Source organism: Dermacentor albipictus, unplaced genomic scaffold (assembly GCF_038994185.2).
Source record: "Dermacentor albipictus isolate Rhodes 1998 colony unplaced genomic scaffold, USDA_Dalb.pri_finalv2 scaffold_12, whole genome shotgun sequence".
NCBI classification, from domain to species: Eukaryota; Metazoa; Arthropoda; class Arachnida; order Ixodida; family Ixodidae; genus Dermacentor; species Dermacentor albipictus.
The window spans coordinates 15,769,748-15,786,922 of NW_027225566.1; the positions used below are offsets into that span (position 1 = coordinate 15,769,748).

At 43.1% G+C, this 17,175-nt stretch overlaps 1 protein-coding gene across 1 annotated transcript in view; it reads right to left on the reverse strand.

Moving 5' to 3' along the window:
• The window catches only part of LOC139051566 (solute carrier family 22 member 13-like), a 468,022-nt gene extending 455,440 nt beyond the window's left edge, over positions 1 to 12,582 (reverse strand). Inside the window, exon 1 of the mRNA XM_070528531.1 lies at positions 12,577 to 12,582. Coding sequence (XP_070384632.1) covers positions 12,577 to 12,579 — 3 coding nt within the window. The 5' untranslated portion in view covers positions 12,580 to 12,582. The remainder of the gene's footprint in view (positions 1 to 12,576) is intronic.
• Positions 12,583 to 17,175: the final 4,593 nt, after the last annotated feature.

The following is a 17,175-nucleotide window of genomic DNA, read 5'->3' on the forward strand; positions in this document are numbered from 1 at the left end:
TGAGAAGGAGGTCTGTCGAGGTCGAATCTGGGAGCCCTAGGGCTCTCTTAACGCTCTTTCTAATGATCGCATCTATTTTCTCTTTTTCTTCTTGTTTAAACACAAGATACGGCGTAGCACACGCTATTCGGCTGGTAATGAAGGCTTGCATGTGTCTGAGGAAGCTGTTCTCTGTGAGGCCCCTGCCTTCGATTGCAACTCTCCTCAAGATCCCCGTGACCTGCGCCACGTATCCTTCTAACCTTTTGATTGTCGTGAGGTTGAATCCATTTCTCTGGATATACATGCCCAGAATTTCGATTTCGTCCACCTTGGGGACCTCAGTTCCGTTTCCGAAAATATTGATGAGTCGGCTGCTCCCAGCGTGCCCCGTTCGATGTTTTGGCTCCCTGATTAATAGCTCCAGTTTCTGTCGCGAGCACGCCAAGCCTCTGCTGGCCGAAAACGCACCATATTCGTCGTTACCTGTAGCTTTGGTTCGATAGCTGCGTCACTCCCACTGTTGCCCCAGATGTTAATATCATCCGCGTACATGCTAAGTTTTATCAGTTTAATCTTATTGAGTTCTGCCGGGAGACCCCTCATCGCTATATTTCAATAGGAAGGGTGATAGCACCAACCCTTATGGGGTCCCCTTGCTCCCAAAAGTGATGGAAGGGGAGTTTACATCCAGAAATTTTATATTCGCCTCCCTCTGTGACAAAAATTCTTTGATGTATGCACATGCCCTATGTCATAGGCTGCCAAGACAGGCTTGTGGCTAACGTTGTCAGATGCCTTGTTGAGGTCGAGACCTAGGATCGCCCTGGTGTCATTTGAGTCGTATCGGTCTAGGATGTCATGCATGACATCTTGTGTACTGAGCCCTGGCCGAATCCAACCATAATTGGGCCCATAGTCGTTCTCCTCCATGTACCTGTTTAGTCTCGTTTGAGCAACATGCTCCATCAATTTCCCTATACACGAGGTGAGGGAGATTGGTCGCATGTTGTTCAAGTCGGATATTTTGCCTGACTTTTTGAATAATATCTACGTCCACCGGTTTCCATGTCTTTGGGAGTTAGCGATTCTCCCGCACCTAGTTCATGTATTTGCTTAGTCTGCTCATGGACTCATCGTCTAGATTTCTGAGAGTTGAGTTAGTTATCCCGTCTAGACTGGGGGTCCATCTTTTTCTGAGGGTATTAAGCTTTGCTCTAAGCTCTGTCGTGGTGATGGAGGCATCGTGATCTGCGTTGGGATGTCCCTTGTAGTCCTTAAAGACCTCGCTCTCTGCTTTTCCAAGACATGGCTCTTAGAGCTCGCTAATGAGCTCGTCATCTTTGCCTACAAAGCCATACCTCGCTCTCACCTGGTTTATACTAGCTTGCATTTTTGATTTACTAGGGTCGGCGAGATGTCTGGGAAGGCTCCAGGTTTTGGAGACACTCATATTGACTTCTATCTTTTCACACTTGCTGTACCAATTCTGCTTGTTGAGCTTAATCGCATGTGTTTTGATTTCTTTGTTGAATCTGACTAGTTTGGGCCTGATATTTCTGTTCCATCTTTGTGTCTTGAGTCTTTTCTTCAGGTTACTCTTCCTGTTCCACAAGTTCAGAAGTTTGCTGTCTAGCGCTGGGGGTGCGTTCTCATCATCTACAGTTGTAGCCGCTTGTCCTATGTGTGTTTAAGGAGGTGTGTCCACTCGGCGATATTGTAGATATCGTCCTGCAGTGAGGCCACCTTTCTTATCTGTATGAATTTATCCAACTCCGGTAATTTCGGCTGTTTGATGGGGCGTGTCTTGACGCTTTTTTCTAGCCTGAGCGAAATATTAGAGTGCTTATCGTTAGGTCGGGTGGAGTGTCGCCAGTTATACTATTGCCTGTGCGTGTACGGACCCATGGGTCAGTACGAAGAGCAAGCATTGGCGTTTGCATATCCTCCTAAATTCACCTACCCTTGGGGCTCATAGTAAGGTTCGTTACAGCGCAACACAAAACGACGACAAAAGAAGGTATGAAACGATGACACGGCGCTGCCGATACCTTCTTGTGTCCTAGAATTCCCACCAACTCATCCATCTTGCCATCGTGATACCTTTTGGGTCTCTGTATATATATCCACATGCCTCGTGAGCCGCGTTGAAGTATCCCATATTGATGAGAGTTCTCCCAACCGCAGCTTTGAGTGCTTTGAGGAATAAAGTAATGAATTTCATTTTCGTCTGCCTGGATCTGCTGTACACATTCAGCAGGAATCTGATATCTCTATTTTTCTTTCCTGTTATAATCTCAACGAGAACAGCCCCTGCCTCCTCGCTCGGGGAGATATCATGGACGATGGTGGCAATGTTTCGCTTTACGAAGGTGCCGACTCGGCATTTATCCCCCTTGCCGCTGTCAAAGCTTTGGTAACCCGATAATCTAACAGGGGCCTTACCCGTTTCCTGCAAAAGTATGATACACCTGCGGCGTCACGGTGAACTCAACCGTAACTTGAGGGATAGCCTCCAAGTTTGGTTCGTTGGAGGTGCCGAAATCGGATGTAATGGCGCCTGCTTCAACCTCCATAATGAAATTTGAACTGCGCGTCATGGTGAGCTTTAGTAGACAGAACGTTGTGCCCACCGCCTCGCTCTGCCGCAGCCTACGCAGTGCAAGGTTTGACGAAGGAGCGAGAGCACCGCGAAGGTGGCCAAAGCCAATCTTTGATTTCTAGCAATTCATATTCTACTCAACCCACTGAAGTACTTTTTGCTACAAAGTATTTCTGGCATGTTTTATTTTTACTTAAAAAGCGTTCCTGAACATCCATAAAACGGGGCTCAGGACTTGTCTAACCGCTAATAAGCATGATTTCTTGATAATTACACGCCTCATTTTTTTCAGATCAATAAATCGAACTTACTTGCTCAATGGCTTGTGGCAAACTTTACCTAGTTATATCCCCAATACGTCCTGCGCTGATTTAGTCCCGGAACACGTCGCTCTGCCTAGTGTAACGCCTCGTTAAATCACCTTCTTTATAACGAACACTGCATTTTTCTTTAATCAAAGCTCTTTGGCAGGTATCAATCCTGTCGGAAGTATGAGAACCTAGCCTCCCCTCACAAAAATTTCTAGTAACCTTGAATAATCTTTTTAACAAATGTTACTAGAACCTACCAAATGTTTATTGAATGTCCCCCCTCAAACCGTTTCAAAACTTTGTACAATCTCCATACCAACATCCTGTCGGCTATTGGCCACCGATATTGAATAAAAAGATTATTTGCACACTTTCTTTATAAAATGAATCAACACGCTTCAAACATTAGAAGCGGGATTTACTAACCGTCGTCATACTTTTTTAAAAACTTTATAGTAACATTCCACCAATTTTTCATTTCTTCAGCTCGAAACTTCCAAGTAACATTTTTCCAACTTTGTGTTGCTCACCTTACAAACATCTCTCCAACTTTTTCGTATGTTTCAGAAACGCCCTGGTGACATTTCCCGCTTTCTCCAGTATTTTTAAAGTATTCTGGTACTGTTTAGATGTAACCTAGCACGTGAGCGGGATAGAAATGCCTCTGTTAGCAAAACACAATCTTTTCAAATACTGATATTTATTTTGCAACCCTTTCCTGCATGTCCTTCAAAGCCACAAGCAAACAGCTACCATTATACATTCTTCATATCCCCGTGGTTAAATTAAGACGACTTGCTGTGAGCCTAAGTAAGGAAATATGCAAAAGAAAATAGAAAAGCTCAATGTATTGTGTCATTGTATTTGGACTGGACAGCATGTAACAGTCATACACAAAAATATTAAATGACCTCCAATGAACGCGAATATTTTAACTGAGTTCCTTGCCACACATGCCTAGAATGGAATTCACATATCTGGGGCCCAAGGCTTCTGTTTGGGCGACGTCCGACGTTCTTGTGGGCATTAGACCACCACCCAAAAAGCGAGTGCAGCGGCACTGCTGCACAGAATAGGCACCTGTTACATGTAGGCGTCATACAAAGTAGCCATATCTCAGTTGCAGCAAGGATATTCAAGCTTCTTAGAATCGTTTCAGCCAGACATGTTTAAGTGTCAATAAATGCGATGACATCACTTATGCAGTATACAGCTTTACAAACCTGAAAGGCCCTTCAAACAGCCCTTGTTACTACAATTTTCTTGTATTTAGCAAGAATAAACTCATCAGTAATAAACGCAGCTACCTAGACTGCTCAGCTATAGAATATCCATACAAAGAGTATTCGACATTGCATTTCACAGATTACTTCAGAAGAAGTGTTTAGAAGAAATGCTCCATATTGTATGGAGTTCTCAGGGAATTTTTCAAACAGTGCCGAATTCTACATCTTCTTACTTGTAGACTGGAAAAATAAATGCACAGAATGCACCATGAAAGAAATCTGTATTTACTTTTACAGCAATGTTCCACAATTACAAGCCCTGCACGAAGCACTAAAATGTGCATGTAAATTTGTACTTTGCTAGACAACCTGCTGAAAAGGACTTTGCTTGAAGCAAATGGCAACTCATGGCGTCGAATGCTTTGGCAGAGCACGCAGCAATGTTTAACTACAACAGTGACTGGATGAACTGAAGCATAATTGGCCAGGAAAGAAACTGGAAGGCATGCCTTACCTGTGGGGTCCCTATAGATACAATCAACAGGACACACGCTTATCGAAACGAAGGAACCCGCTCCCCGTCTTATGTGCGGTGCTAGCGTCACATACTAAAACCTACTTAAATAGGCACTTTAGTTTTTTGCCCCATTGTGAATAAGGCTTTCGTACGGACGCCGAACTATCTAGCTTTTAAAGGTGTGTTTGGTTAGTCGATATCTTTTTTTGTCATGTTTCATCCCGACTAGACAAGCTTTCACCAAACTCTTGATGATACAACTTTTGTGCGAAAGCATTAGGGCACTTTATGCCTAAACCATGTATTTGGGCGGTAGAACACATTTTTGTTGGCGCTCTAGAGCGCATTATTCACAGAGCGAAACCTCAGTTCGCTAAGATTACAACAAGTAATTACTCTATGTTAAAATTTTAATATTTCAAAAAGTATGTGCAGGGCAGCTTGAGCTCGAAGCAAGCTCCCTTGTGACGTATTGATATATCCAAGGGAAAGTAAAATGAATTCTTCGCTTTACAAGTAAGTGACTGCAAAGAACAAGCTTTATCCCCCGCGAACTGAAAAAGAGCAAAGAAATGGAGAAAAAATGTGGCACTGTAACAGTGAATGCTGAGCATTCAGCTGTGCTGTCATGGTATGGCTTGCAACTACTGCACTGGGCTGACTGGTATATGATTCAGCAGTTTCCTATACCAGGTTGCCAAGTAAAGTTTTTGTAATCTGTAAATGATACCAGCTTCCAGCCTGAAGCGAACCTGCACTTGTGACTCATAATGAGCTTCTAACATTAAAAGGTTAAATATTTGTTATGAGCTTGAGGAACTGAACTCTCATACTGTTACTACGAAATTAGCAGCTACATAATAAGGCAACAAAATATATTGTTTTATCCAATTGTTCACGAGATGAAATATAGTATGGAATACATAAGTGTGACTGAGTGGAGCGAAGAATATAGGCACGCAGGCCCCAGTGTGGGAAGTTAACTAGGCAAGACGGCATAATGAAAAGACAAAAAAATGCTACACGTACGTCTGGGCACCTCATGCATCTCAACGAGGTTCGTAGAAAGGCAGTTTGGTTAGAAGCACAATTACCCAAGCCCTCCGATTATATTTACCTCAGAGGAGGCTATTTTCGTAAGATGATTAAACTGAGCGCACTTCAGATCACCAAAAGATAAAAATTAACGCGATCTGCCACTAGAAATCCTGAAAATGGCACATACAGTAAAATGATTGCATATTACGCAAACATATGCTACAACTCACAAGGTAGCGACAGCTTTGTACGTATCTTTGTGAAAGCGCGTAGCTCAGGGGCCTTTATCGTTGTGTTGTCTAGCTTCCAGCAGTGCAGCAGGTTCCTGCGGGGTGTAGGGATGCCTCCAGAATCAGCATAGCTTTCAACAGTAAGAAATGTATATTGACTGCACTGTGAAGGTGCAAATTTGTGATTTATCAGTGTCATGTGGAATTGTAAAAAGAATCTTACAGAGGCAGCTACATAAACCTGCTTCGGGTCGTGTAAATTGTTCGTCGTTATATCTTAGGAGGTTACAGTGCTATCTTGTGACAAGGCAAATTTCAGGAAGGAAGGAACATCAGACTACCAAGACAATGCTCCTCAAAACTCAAATATGCAATAAAACACGGAGCACTGGATTAAGAAATGAATATTGCGCACATGAAAAAGAATCTGAAACCTAGGCCGCTATTTCGTAGCGATGCTCTTCCCTCTTCGTGAGTGGTCTTACCGAAGCCCCGGCCCGTGTTTTAGGTACCGGAATAGCCGGTCGTTGACGGTGGACGACGAGTGGCATAGCATCTAGCAAGGAGTATCGCTAGATAATCTCAGTGCTTAGCTTATTACGCAGTGCCCGAACGTATGCTTGCAAGAGCTGACACCCTGTTCTTAAAATCATACATACATACATATATATATATATATATATATATATATATATATATATATATATAACCATACAGGCCAGCGTATGACTGCAATTTCTCAATTATAAAGAAACCTCGTTATTGTCATGTCGGCCTATATCTGCCCCGCAATATAGAAGACCAATACGAAGAGGCACCCAAGAACATAAACAATACAGACAGGTTCTCACGACGGGCGCCTTCAAACCTAGCTGTATACATAAAAAATATTCATACACGCTGATATCTGATCAAGCGTAAAACATAGCAATTGTGTGCCAACGCGCGGAGCTTATGAGACATCGACGGGTAGCATTACATTACAGCCTGTGCAACTGTGCAAGAGTGCTGTAACATCAGAGGAAGCTTTCGTGAAATTGCTTGCTAAATATGTCCAGCAACATGGACCACCTACGTTCAGAAAGCGCTCTGCTCTAGTTACACAAAGTTCATCGCATGAACCATAAACTACGAGAATGCGCGCAAGTGCCAAACATACGTACCTTTCAAACGTAGTCGGCAAACGCTCCTTCGTTTCACAGGTACCGTGGCGCCCACGCTTTTCCGTTGCAAACACCATAGAACTTCCGATGAACTTGAGTTCCACGAAAGTACAACCTTATGCAAATTTTCCTATACACTACGATTCGAAACCCGAGTACCAGGCTTATCACCAGAGAGTGCTGGCTAGCAGCTAGGCAGAACAAAAGCAGCTCGCACGGGCACTGCAGTAGAACACTTTTGATACTAGTGCGCCACACGAAACACACAGCAAACGGATTAGCGTTACACAATTCCAGAGGTTTTGCGATGGTTAATGCACAAGATGTTGTGTAAGTGCTTCTAAAATACGCTTAATCTACCACCTTACTGCAACGAGCACTCAAGCCCAACCAAAGTCGTCGGTGGGGGTCCAAATGGATGGAGGGATGCTAAAAGCGTCCCCTACGCAATGGGGTGGTGGTTTGCATCACCAAGCTCTTGCTATTACACAGCCTAATGTCATACCTAGGTTTAAAAAAAAGAAAAAGAACAACACGATGAACTCCACAACCAAATTTCCTGACCCCCTGTTGCGAACTTTCCTTTCATACGTCTCCGTTTTTTTTCCCCTACTTCTGCCAATCTTCCAATCGCCTCTTACTAATCTCTATGACGGACAAGTTTACTTTTCCCCTGCTCTCGCTGAACCCAAGGATTTCAAGGAGGCCAGTGGTGCCTAAATCAACTGCTGGTCAGATGACTTCACATTCTAATAAAACATGCTGCATCGTTTCCCTAGCTTTACCGCAGCAAGCACATGCTTCTTCTTCCTTCTTATAAGTCACTTTATGAGTGCAGGTTCTAAGGCACCCTGATATCGCTTCGAATAGTAATGAGCTTTCTTTGAGTTATCATGAATTGTTTCTTTCCTGAGTTCGTTTTTTCCTCTTAAGTAGGTACTCATGGCAGGTTTCTTTTCCATTGCCGCTACCCATGAGAGTACTTGAGCCTCTGTGGCTTTCCGCTTGACGTTCTTTGTTGCTGTGTTGTTCACCTTACAGGCTGCATACTTGCTGATAAGCTTCCTAGTTCTTTTCCTCCGCTGTGAATCAATGTTTTTCCTGTACAGATACCTCAACACACTCAGAACCCATTTACTTTCTTCAATATTCCTCAGCCGTTCTTCATACTCAATTTTACTGTGAGCTTCCATCACTTCAAAACTAGTCCAGCTCATATCACCCTGCACAGGCTCATTTGTAGTCTTACCGTGAGCGCTCAGTGCCAGACGACCCACTGACCTTTCGTTCCCATCTAATCCTGCTTGTACCCCTGATTTGAAGCAAAGAACCGCATCTGCAAAAGTAAGCCCTGGAACCATTACACCTTTCCACATACCTCGGAGGACCTCGTAGCTATTGCATCCCCATAGAGCTCTGTGCTACATTATGGCTACATTTCTCTTCACTTTTACTGTTATTGTTTTTTACTGTGTTTTCATATATCTAACGCCTACGTTTATCCATATGCCAAGGTATTTATATTATTTTACCCGAGGTATTTCTTGGCCCTGTATCTCCACTGTCTGTTCACTGTTTTCATTGAATACCTTAAAACGTTATTTTCTAACACTAAATTTCAAGCCTAAATTCTCGCTTTCATGCCCACAGATATTAGTCAGACGTTGCAAATCACATTGCTTGTTAGCTAGCAAGATAATTTATTCTGAGTAAAATGAACCTGAAAGCTTCTGCTCTGCTACTGTACCTGCCTGTTTGTATGAGCGAATAAATCCGATATTACTTCCTTCCAGTCTCCTCTCCATCTTCACCATGTACATCATGAACAACACTGTGGATAAAAGGCACCCGTCCCTCAGTCCCATGTTGATATGAACTTTCGCCTCGCTCCTCATTCCTTCCAATTCAACAAAACGATAATTTCTAGGTATATCTCTCTCAAAAGCTGTAGGCAATCGTCACGTAAGCCTTGCCCTTCCTGGATATCCCACAAAATATTGCAGTTACGTTGTCAGACGCTCCTGTAATGTCCAAAAGGGCCACAAATAACGGTCCGCTTTCTACCCTTGATATTTCAATACACTGAATAAGAACAAATCATGTGTCATCCAAAGACCTACCTGTTTTGAAGCCATTCTGAATTTCTCGCAAATGCCATTATTCTCTTCCCAAGCTTGCAGCTCTAATTTGATTGCCTGCACTGCTAGCCTGTATATTACTCTTGGAGTGGTCAACGGTCTATACGAGTGAATACTTTCTTTCTCCCCCTTACCTTTATATAATAAATTCATTTCTTTTGTCGCCAACTCTTGTATTCGTCTATCTTTTAAAGCTTTTTCCACTGCTTTCACCAGAGCTTCCTTACTTTTTGCTCCTAGTTCAATACTCAGCCTAACGGGAACCTCGTCTAGCTCTGTGGCTGTGCGCTTAAGAATTTTCTCTTCGGCTTTGTTCCAGTGGAAATTTCTCAACACCAGCTCATTTCCCATCTGGTTCTGTTTCATGCTTTTTTGCCCTAAAATAAAACCTCTTCTTTGCCTTGGAAAGATTCGGCTGTTATTTCCTGTTTGTTTTCATCTTCATCTAGGATATTTTGTTGTATGTTGTTGACTTCCTGCCTAATAGTTTTATGTGGTTCCAAAATATTCTAAGTGCGGCCTTCTTTTTCTCACGTATTTCTGACAACCAACATTCATTTTCACCTTTTCATTTTGCTTGCAGCAGTATTTGAACCGTATACTTTTTCTCCCGGTATATTTCCCATTTACTGGTTACTTCATCCTGCGGCAACTGCGCCTTCTTTGCCTGCCTGTGCTCTCGAGGTGCTTTCTGTCGTTCGGCGACCGCTTCTCGTATCTCCCTCTTTCACCAGCTTTTCGGTTTCTTTTTTCCATTCCAACGAACTTGTTGTTTCTTGTTCCGTATTTTGTGTCGTTATTGCACTTAGAAGCTCACTATATTCTCATTCTTTACTTGCCCATTTGCCAAGTTCTTCCTCAAATTTAGTGACTATATTTGTCATTTTTTCAGCGTTCAAGTGTGGACTGGTTACTTTGCACTCCGTGCTCTCTTTCCCTGCTACATATCCCATTTTCAAAATGGAGCGTTTATGATCACTCCCTATGCTGCTATACCCTTCCTCATCAATGACCATTTCTCTCAACTTATCACGAATTCCTTCAGTCATCAGACAGTAATCAATGGTCGATTGCCGGTTTTCTATTATCCACTTGATCTCCCCTTCAAAATTAGGCCCTGTATTCACGATAACAAGGCAAAAAGTTATTTAGTCTCCTTGCTTTCTTTCAAACTGCACGAAAAAATATGACTGTGACACTGTGGTATTCGTACTAAATATCGCATTACGAATTTTGCATGTTATGCTTACTTATAGCGCTGTCAAATCAGCAAATGAATCAATTAAATACAGCTGTTATAATTTTCTATATACAAAAAAACACCGCCAACCACTTTCTTTAGACCAACATTCTTCGAACACAAGTGAAAACAGAGCTTACAAAATTTTCTAAAACTTTCTTTAAACAAACTTTCTTCAAACGAAAATTTGAATCTATTCTAGAGTATGCTGCAATGATCTGGCACCCAAACACTAAAATTCTTTTGAAAAAGTTGGAGGCAATACTAAATCGTGCTGCGCAGTTTGTTACTAACAGTATAGTCATGATGTTAGCGTTAAAGGTCTAAAGTATACTATATAGTGGGGTACTCTAAAACTCCAGCGCACCGTTTCTAGGAGTTCATTTTTGAAACAGATTGTGCGTGAAGAAATGGCATTAAATTGACGTGTGTACCTCTAGCCCCCCACGTACATATCAAGATGAAGGGACAGCGGCAAGGAAATTAGCGCATATTCATGCCTTACATCTGCGTTCCAAGCGTCATTTTCCCCCAATCCAATAAAGAGTGGCACGCCCTACGCGACACTGTTGTCACCACCCCTACTGGAATGTTTTCTGCTGCGCATGGAAGCATTTGCGCATGAGTGCGACATGACTTCAGCTGTTTTCATTGAGTGTGCCGTTGTCACCTGCAGGTTCCGCTGTTATCTGTGTCCAGTGCTGTAATCAGGCCAAACATTTTTTGATGCCGTGCTTATAACTTTTTGCGTTTACTCATGTAAACGGCGATGGGTCAATTAGACAATTGTCAATATTAGACAATTCGCCCTGAGGCATTGTTGTGGGGGACAACAATGCCTCAGGGCAAATTTAGGAGTGTTAATAAATGAATAAATATACAAATAAATAAACAAACAGTAAGTAAATAAAGACAGAGCCTAGTAACTTTTCTAAAACTTTCTTTAAATAAAAGTAATAACAGACCCTACCAACTTTTTTAGTTCCTTTTAACAAACTTTCTTCAAGCGAAAGTAAAAACAGAGCCTACCAAATTTGTTAAATTTTTCTTTTAACAAACATTATTTAAACAAAAGTAGGAACAGAGCCTACCAACTTCCTTTAAAGGGAAGCTGAAGAGTTTTCCAGAAAAAATGAATGAAGAGCTGCACATTATGGTTTCCAACCCCCCGAATCCGAATATCGCATCGAAATTGAGCGAAAGAAAGCGCAAACCGGTTTTACTTCGACAAAAAGTGCAGCAGCAGACTCGGGCAGCTCGCGCGCCTCGTTTCCGCCTGTAATTGGTCGGGCGCCTCGTGACGTCAACATTGGTGTTCGTCCGGACCGGCCACTGCCACCACACATGTAGCTGGTGCAAGGTGGTTTGGCGCTGTGGTTTGGTGAGACGGTAATGGTCAATTTCGAGAGCTTGCGTTTCTCTGAGGAGTTCGACGTTACCCCCTACATGTATACGTAGGTGGCCTCTCCAAGAAGCAAAAGATGCGGGTAGCGAGCAGTACTTTCGACGCGAACGAAAGCGAAGTGTTAGCATCTCCTCCTGTTAGAAATGTTCTTTGGTAAGTCTTTTGCAAAGCTGTATTCAGCGATACACTGAGTTCGTTTCCGGGCAAACAACTGTAGTGGTGTGTTCCTGCATGCCTCCTCGTGGAACGTAAGGAGGGATGCGATCGTCGGCATGTGTGCGCTGCCCCAAAGCTGTCGACAATCTACACAGATGGTTTACATGCGGGAAAAGATTTCCGGCTCTTGTAGCACGTGTAGTGGCCTTCGTCAGTGCGCCCTCCGCACGCTAATCGTAAACGGAGTCGTATAGGCGGCGAATTCCGTCGGCTACGTGAGACAGCCGCTTTCTCTCGGTGCGCGAGGGGAAGCGCAGCGTTCTGGCGTGCGCCGGCTTTCAAACACATGAAAACTTTACACTTGCACTGCATTATGGTAGCTACATGTTGGCTGTTTCACAACACACGTGCGAATAGAAAATTAACGGCGCTCTGCGACTAAACCTGCGTCAAGGGTGGGAGATGAAAATGTACATTCCTTTCAGCGTGCTAACACGAAGGAGCTAGCAAGAAATAGAAATCCAGGTTTGGAGGAGTTCGTGTGTTCATAAGGTCTTCGAAGACCACTTACCATCCGTCCGCGCGCACCCGTCCCGCCTTTGTGCGCTCGTTGCCCCGACCTTTTGGCGCTGCGTTTAGAAAGCCTGCTAGCAGAAAGTCGTACTCTCCCTCATTCACGCCTTATTGATAAACTCTGGTAGTAATCGTCGTCACGGAAGTGGTTAGAGCACAGCACTGTTGTTGTTGAGCGCTTGAATTTCTTTCGATTCACAACAGCCTCCCACTTAGCTTGAAGCTTCTTGTCTTGCGAGGAGTAATGGAACATCGTCGCGGCCGCTGCCGATCATGCAACCGTAAACTGCACAGAATGCCGGCATGATCGGCCCACCACTTCAATCGATGCACACAAAGAAAGTAATGCAGGCTCGAGTGAGGCAGATTATGACGGCACGCACGCAGAAACAAGCGCGGTCAGGCACGGTCGCGGAGACTGCGAAGGAGTGGAACGCCATTGCTGACGTCACTACGGCGCGGTTTCCGGTCTCCGCTCGCATCGTCAGCGTCAGCAGCAGCGCGCGGCGCTGGACGGGGGGGCGGAGCGACAGCGCAATATTAGACAGTTTTAGCAGAGCGTTTGCTTGCGATCCGCTCTGCACACGTTTCACGCGCACCGGTGGCTGCATAGAATGCATTGATCTCGCTTATCTAACAAGCGCGTCTCCCAGAGACGCCACTGACGTGCTCTCAGCTTGGCGGTAAAACGACTACGAAAGCATCTACACGCTCCCTGACGCACCGCTAAATCAGGTTCCTAGCGGAACGTGGTCAGCGTCCCACGTTCCGCTGCCGCTATGTGTGCTGTGCGCACGCGCGTCAGTGTTCCCGGTAGCGTTTTCTTGAGCGCCTGCGTGCCAATTGTTGTGATTGGCCGGTCTGAGCGGAGCGGACCGTAAACGCTCTGCTAAAACTCTCTATTAACCGGCGATTGCGTCCTCCCTAAGTAAAAAAATCCCGCCTAAAATTTTACGTGCATCGTTTATAAGGTTCCCGCAGCCGTACATGAGCTCACGAGGGTTGCAATGTGGGCTTGTTGGTAATGCATCTTCAAGGGGAGTATGGTAGCGCGATTCAAAGACGGGACAAGAGAAGACACAAAGGGACACACACAGCGCTAACTTCCAACACTGTTTATTGTCGAAAACCAGGTCGTACTTATACACTCAGAGAACATGAGTCACAGCCACGTGAACAGATTAACAATCATAGCGATACATTTTGTGATTAGTTAGGCCATGCGCAGAAATTTCGGTTCTTTTTCAGAGAGAGCCAATGATGGTTTGCTGATACGCGAGTGCCTTTGTCCTCTAGAAGTAACGTTTGAAGTGCCCATAGAACAAAAGATCAAATTTCTGGATATTAAATTTACCTTCGGTTATGAACTAACTTGCTGGTGTTACAGTCCCCGGACAAATAAACCGTTGTTGTCATATCATTCAGCCTATTCTAAACTGGTAAAAAGAGGAATTGCGAAAATGTGTTTCACTAACGCACTTACTAAATCATGCCATCATTGCACTGACGAAGCCTTCACACAACAAGCCATGCGGCTGCATGAAGCAGGTTATCCAAATCATGTACTGACATCAGTTGCAGAGGGAATACTTCGGCAAGTGCAGCAATCAGGGACTGCTGAACGAGCGGAAAGAGATAGGAACCGAGAGAAAAAAAGACCAACAGTGGTACCGTATACCGTAAAGAAAATTGCTCGCCGAGGAAACACTGATCTGGTTTTTTCTGCACCGAACATACTAATCAGCCTGTGCAGGAAAACAAGACCAGAAAAGAAAGAAAGTGCCCCTAGCTGCCAAGTTAAACACAGGAAGAAGTTCAGAGAATGTAAGACTTTAATTGTATATCGTATACCCTTATCGTGTGGGAAGTATTACGTCGGACAGTCGGGCAGATGCATAAATGATAGACTGCGCGAACACAAAAATAAAGTCGACAAACTTGTATCAGATGGCTTTCTCTCCCTTCATTGTAAGCAACATAAGTGCTCCCCTCTCTTCGAATCAACAACCATTACCTGTAGAAACAAGTGCGAACTCACTAGACTTATAATAGAAGCCGAGCAGATTGATGCCCTAGGGGATACATGTATCAGCAAACCATCATTGGCTCTCTCTGAAAAAGAAATGAAATTTCTGCGCATGGCCTAACTAATCACAAAATGTATCGCTATCATTGTTAATCTGTTCACGTGGCTGAGACTCATGTTCTCTGAGTGTATAAGTACGACCTGGTTTTCGACAATAAACAGTGTTGGAAGTTAGCGCTGTGTGTGTCCCTTTGTGTCTTCTCTTATCCCGTCTTTCAGTCGCGCTACCATACTCCCCTCGAACGTACATGAGCATCTCATTGATTTCGACAGGCTCTTCAGCTTCCCTTTAAACCTTATTGTACCAAACGTTCTTAAAACGAAAGTAAAAACGGAGCCTACCAACTTTCTTGTAACATGATGTAATAGGAAGTAAAAGTACATAGGATGTAAACAAAGTTGATAGAAAGTGGGAAAGAATTCTAAAGAGAGTAAGGATGCATTTGTGTATGGCCGAAATTACAAAAAAAAAACAAAGTACGCCTTCTTGAACAACACGCTCTCTTCACTTTTAACAAGCAGTGCCCCAAAATTTTGGAGCATTGTTGGTGGAATATTTGGCGATTCTATATCGTTGAATAATATGTCTGGTGCGCATGTTGCTAGGTAGCGCTGCCATGCTTTAATAAATGATACTTTCGGTAAATAATTTTTGCAAGTTTCTATTGCTAATTTTCCAGAATATTGTTTACTGAATTTTTCGTCTATGAATTCCGTGTTGATTGACTGACTTCATGTGTTGGAGTGAGTTATGAACTTGACGGTTTCTTCGCCATGCGGATTTGTTGACATGAATTTGAAGTTTACATAAAACACATATATAAAGGTCTCAACTTGCCTTATATAAGCTGAACTTTTTTTTTCGGACTCTAGCCATAGGCGAGTGACAGAGCCACTGGAAGGTCGGCAAGGCGGTGCCACTATTCAAATCTGGTGACTCGACATCTTGCTTCAATTTGGCGCTCTTTGCCACACCTGGCCCTTGCGCCAATAAACATCAAATATTCCTTCATTCTTGCTACAATTATTAACATATATCAGTAACTACTATCCCCTGTAAGCTATTATAAGAAAGACAGCATAAACTAAAACCTAGTTTCTTTTCAGAGAGCCAGTCATTTTTCTCCACAGATAGGCATTCTTTCCGAAAATCACTTTCCTGTAAAGTGCAGGTAAGTTGTGTTGCTAACGACCTTTTCTCTGCTGTTGACGATGGATACCTCATAGATTACAGGCTTCTCGATTTTCAAAAGATTTAGACTTTGTCGGGCTCGAACTACTACGTTTTAAATTAAATGACTTAAACTTCCCCCTTGAACATTTTAGCTTCGATAGAAAGTTTTCTTGCTAGCAGGACACAATACGCAACCGCTATCAACTATGATTCCCCTTACGGTTCGGTTTACTTTGGGATTTAGCAGGGTTCGCTGATTGGGCGGCTTCTGGTTCTAATTTGTATAGCGACTTACCTGATGCTGTTCAGCCATCTATGTAGCGATGAATGCGTAATTTACCGTCTCATGTCCTTTGACTCAGATTCTTCTGAAGTTCGGTCTGAACTTAACACCCTCACTAGTTGCTACAGCATCGGGCAAATGCATCTCGTTTCTAAAAAAAATTTAATGAATGAATATATTTTAGAATAGACCTGCTACTAATCCTCCTACTTATAATATTGCTGGTTCAGTGCTAAGAGTAAATTCCTATACATACCTAGGATTGCACGTAAGCACTAATGTTTTTTTAAGGAAAACTCACATTATATAGTAAATAACGTTCAGTGTTCAGTGACTTACTTCGCAACATATCGAGAGCAGCATCATCAGTAAAACTAACACTCTAAAAGAACACTTGTATGCTCCCAGCGTTTCATTTCATTTATTTTACAGCATCATTGCACATGTGCGGTGTGGGATCGAAGCAACGAGTACCTGATTTATCGAACTGACTGTGCAAAACTACAGTGCGTGCTTGCGCGAAATGTATGACAAGATATATAATTAACATTTTTGTTAATTTTAGACAATAATTTGTGTTTATCATTTAATATGTTCAATTTCGAACTTTATTGTATGCTTTCGTCGCTGTTTAGGGGGCTGGAGCTTTGGCGAACTCCTGTTTAGGACAGCTTTTTCTGCAACTCATCAGTCTAGGTATGGAAATAAAGTGGAAATAAAACAATATAAATCTTATTTATTATTATTACTATTCTCAGCTCCTAAGTGTGTCATCTATCTGAGTAGCCTCACACCTATATTTTCTTTCTTTTACTCTGGAAAATGTACCGCCTATGTTAACTTTATGGAATCTTTCATAATGCAGGAACAACTCAGAGAGCCATAACATATTTCGTCACATACAGACAACAGAAAGGAAGCATGGTTGCTTTTTGTAAAACGAACTTCTCTCTTCATGGTTTCTTCCGAAGAGAGCGATTTATGGGAACCACCTACTGACATACATCGTCAACGTCATTAATATTTCCCCCTGTACAGCGCACATCGATGACTA